Source organism: Megalops cyprinoides, chromosome 17 (genome assembly GCF_013368585.1).
Source record: "Megalops cyprinoides isolate fMegCyp1 chromosome 17, fMegCyp1.pri, whole genome shotgun sequence".
NCBI classification, from domain to species: Eukaryota; Metazoa; Chordata; class Actinopteri; order Elopiformes; family Megalopidae; genus Megalops; species Megalops cyprinoides.
The window spans coordinates 4830830-4834616 of NC_050599.1; the positions used below are offsets into that span (position 1 = coordinate 4830830).

Sequence of the window (3787 nt, forward strand, 5' to 3'; positions counted from 1 at the left end):
TGTCAGCATGACCCTTAAGCGTAAGTAGATATATCTTTCGCTCAAATGCCTTATTATTACTGATTCAGGACTGGCACTCCTATTTAAATGTGTCTCAGAACCAGTATTTATTGTATAGTTAAGTATCGTATTGTAAAGTTGATAATGTCAATATTTTGCTAATATTATAAGGAGTTTATGTTTTCTCAATTCATGACTTGAGACACCGTCACTGTGACCGTTCACAAACAATAGAACTGATAATGTATGTAAAGTTAAAGTCAACCTGTGAAAGATCTGACAGATGATGCACAGACATCTGATTTTTTTTTCAAGCAGAGGTAGCATCCTTTCATTTCCTGAAGTCCGAAAATTACAGAAGGAAACGTCAGAATTCACAAGTTTCTTTGAAGTTTACCTATTTTCATATTGTCTGTTTAAACGAAAGAATGTTGCATCAAAGTTTAGTTACAGACTTCTTACATGTTGAGTGTGTTGTTTTGGCATTTGCCATCTCATATCTGTACTGTCTGTGACACCACGTCGCATACATTTTATTCATGGGCACCAAGCGTTGCTCCAAGGAGAAGAGTATGAATGAAGTGTTGAACCAAACACTTATATATCTGCTCGCTAAGGACAAAATGCACAATGCGTGTGGTACATCCAGCTAACATACATTTTGAAATAGTGTTGGCAAACAGAAGGAGTTCATTTACTCTGGGGAAGTTGACGGCCTGGCCATGATATTGCACTGACCCTGATAGTGTTCGTATTTCACTTATGACAAAATGATCATAACTTTTGGAAGCTCTATTTATGGCATTTTCAGTGACAGAATATCCTTTTCCCCAAGAAAATATGCAGTCCCCTCCGCAGATATACTTTCTCTGTGCAACTGTGCATAACAAGATCTGAGACAAAACTTTTTTTGTCTCTCCTTCTTCCTTTTCCTCTTCCCCAGCTCTCCTCACTATTTACCTACAACCCCAAAACTTACATATGTCTACTTACTGACCATGTTTTTTTTCTCACTCACCTGGGCCCAGAGTCAATGCTTTTATTTTTCTCTTTTCTTGTAGAAAGCTACAAAATAAATACATCTTCCTTTGTTACAAAAAACATCCCAAATGTAGTCTTGTGTCCTCTGGCTTAGTACCACATCACGTTCACAAGTCATTTGTGGACTAATGGTCGCACCAAAAGTATGGTGATGTCTTTGAGCTAATATTTACACAGTGCCATCCTGAGCTCGGAATGGCAATCTCAGCTGTCTAAATACAAGAAGAGATAATGATTGCTGGCTTTTTCCACAAATGTATTGTGACTGTCAACAGCAATCATTTCAATGAGATTAAATCAAGACCTAGCACACAAATGTGAACTTTTTGTGTTTAAACATCAGTTTATGTAATAAATAATATATGTAATATATAAATATATAAAATAAATAATATATGTAATATAATAATAAATAAATGTTAAACTCAAAACAGTTTTGGGGGAAAATTTGAGGGAAAAAAGTGACAACTTTACAAAGTCCAGCTGTAACTGAAAGGCAAAAAAAATTGACATAAAGATCATCATTTCATAGCATTTTATAGATTATAGAATTTCTTTAGTAAAGTGTGTTTCAATCCAAAAGCTGTGTGTTCAGTCATCAAGTGGCTGGCCGAGTGTTTAAAACACTGAATGGGAAAGAGCTGAATGCCTCAGTGCGATGGAGAGTTTCCATGTTGTCTCAGGAAATAATGCAATACCTGAATGATATAAGATTCACCTCCAGCCTCTCACTGCATTGGTTTATTACACTCATTAGACGTCTTCTCGGCTTACCCGTACATCACAGGCAGCGTTTTAATGGTTTTATTGTAGGCATTACGGCTGTCATTACCTGGCGCTGAGAGGCGCTGAGTACAACATGGATGGGACCAGCATCTTCATCGCCATCCAGAAGGTCTACTACCCCCTGCTATGCATCGTGGGAATCCCAGGTGCGGAGCTCTCGTTTGCAACTGTAATTTCTTAATTGATTATTCGATAATACGGCAACCGTGCTGAACCTTTTTTGCGGCCCAGAAATCTGATCGTTTTTGTATATCAAAAGATTGGCGTGTGGGGTATTGGTTAGGGGCCCAGACATGTTACTCGAGAGTACCATGTTCCAACCAGGGGAAGCACTGTTGTTGGATATTTTCTGAATCAAGTGTACATCTGTATAAATCCATAAAATGTAAAATATTAGCTATATTAGGCACTATTGATGAGGACTGATGTATGTTGATCAACCTTGACTTTACTCTACACTGTTTCTCCACAGCCAACCTCTTCACCTTCTACATGATCTGCTTTCGCAAGTGCGGCATGTCTGAGACCGCCATAATCTACCTGAGCTCGCTGGCCATCATGGATACCTTCTACCTGATCTGGGTGATCCTGCTGGACCTGACGCTCACCTTCCTGCAGCCACAGCCCTTCTGGCACTCCCACCCGTGGTGCAGCATACTGGGCTTCCTGCAGTACGGCGCCCTCTACAGCTCGTCCTGGATCGTGGTGGTGTTCACCATCGAGCGCTACCTGGTGCTCAGCAGCACCACCGCCAAGCAGCAGCTCTCCCAGGCCCGGGTCACCCTGCTCACGTGCGCCACCATCGTCCTCACGTCCCACCTGGCCTCCGTCCCCATGTGCTGGATCAACGCGGTGACTCCCGTCAACCTGATCCTGCCAGGGGGGGAGAACGTCACCATGCCCCGGTGCCGGTACCGGGACGGGGCGTACTCCACCGTGCTGGTGTGGGTCACCACCTTCCTTTCGGGCGGCATCCCCATCATCCTTGTCATCATCTTCAACTCGCTGATCGCCCACCACCTGACGCGGGCCAGCCGGCTCTTCACCAAGGAGGAGCGGCGGACCCTGCGGGGGGCCACCAGCAGGGGGATGGTCCGGCGCACTGTTCTGCTCCTGGGCACCGTGTCCGTGGCCTTCGTGGTCCTCAGCCTCCCCCGCTTCGTCACCTACTGCATCCTCCGCACGGCCTACAACAACGACTCCTTCGACCGCAACGACTACTCAATCCCCATCAACGTGATGGGCGACCTGGCCAACATGCTGCAAAACCTCAACTCCACCACCAACTTCCTGCTGTACTGCATGGTGAGCCGAAGGTTCCGGCAGGAGCTGCTCCACCTGCTCACCTGCGGGACCCGAGCCCGCCAGCTCGGCTCCCTCCTCACGCAGACCACCATGAAGGTCTTCTCCGTCGTCGACCACAAGGCCGAGCCCACCAGGGACGCGGTCAGCATTGTCCTCACCAAACTCAAGCACACCGAGTAGGGCGGGGCCGTTCGGCCTCTGTGCCTGAAGATCCCAGCATGCACTGCAACAGGAGGCTCAGAGTCAGAGGAATAGAGGTAGAGTAATGGTCAACCAGGAATTAAAATAATAAACCAAAGTTGTTTTTCTGTAATTATTTTTATTGCGTTTTGCACAAGCTAACTCTGAAATGATGTCATGATTGTTGTATTCTCTTTCACTTTCTCACCATTACTAGGCTAGTGATATGCTCTATGGTGAATTGTGCCAAATTAAAGATGCCTGGATGTACTTGTGAAGAAGTAGAGATAGGAACTTAAATTACATTTAATTCACCTTTTGAATTTTTTTGTTTTAAGGCCATATTGCCAGGTTGGATTTCAAAGTTAAAAAGGAAAACCTGTTTATAACCACATGAAAATTCATTTAAATGTCATATTTTATATGTTTATATGTTTGTTATGATAAATAAATAAAACATTTAAAAATAAATTTA

At 43.9% G+C, this 3787-nt stretch overlaps 1 protein-coding gene across 1 annotated transcript in view; it reads left to right on the forward strand.

Moving 5' to 3' along the window:
* Nucleotides 1–3312, forward strand: part of LOC118791809 (probable G-protein coupled receptor 139) — a 3363-nt gene extending 51 nt beyond the window's left edge. The window contains exons 1-3 of the mRNA XM_036549271.1: nt 1–20; nt 1855–1973; nt 2300–3312. The exon at nt 1–20 is cut by the window's left edge and continues 51 nt beyond it. Coding sequence (XP_036405164.1) covers nt 1901–1973; nt 2300–3312 — 1086 coding nt within the window. The 5' untranslated portion in view covers nt 1–20; nt 1855–1900. The remainder of the gene's footprint in view (nt 21–1854; nt 1974–2299) is intronic.
* The last annotated feature ends 475 nt before the right edge of the window (nt 3313–3787 follow it).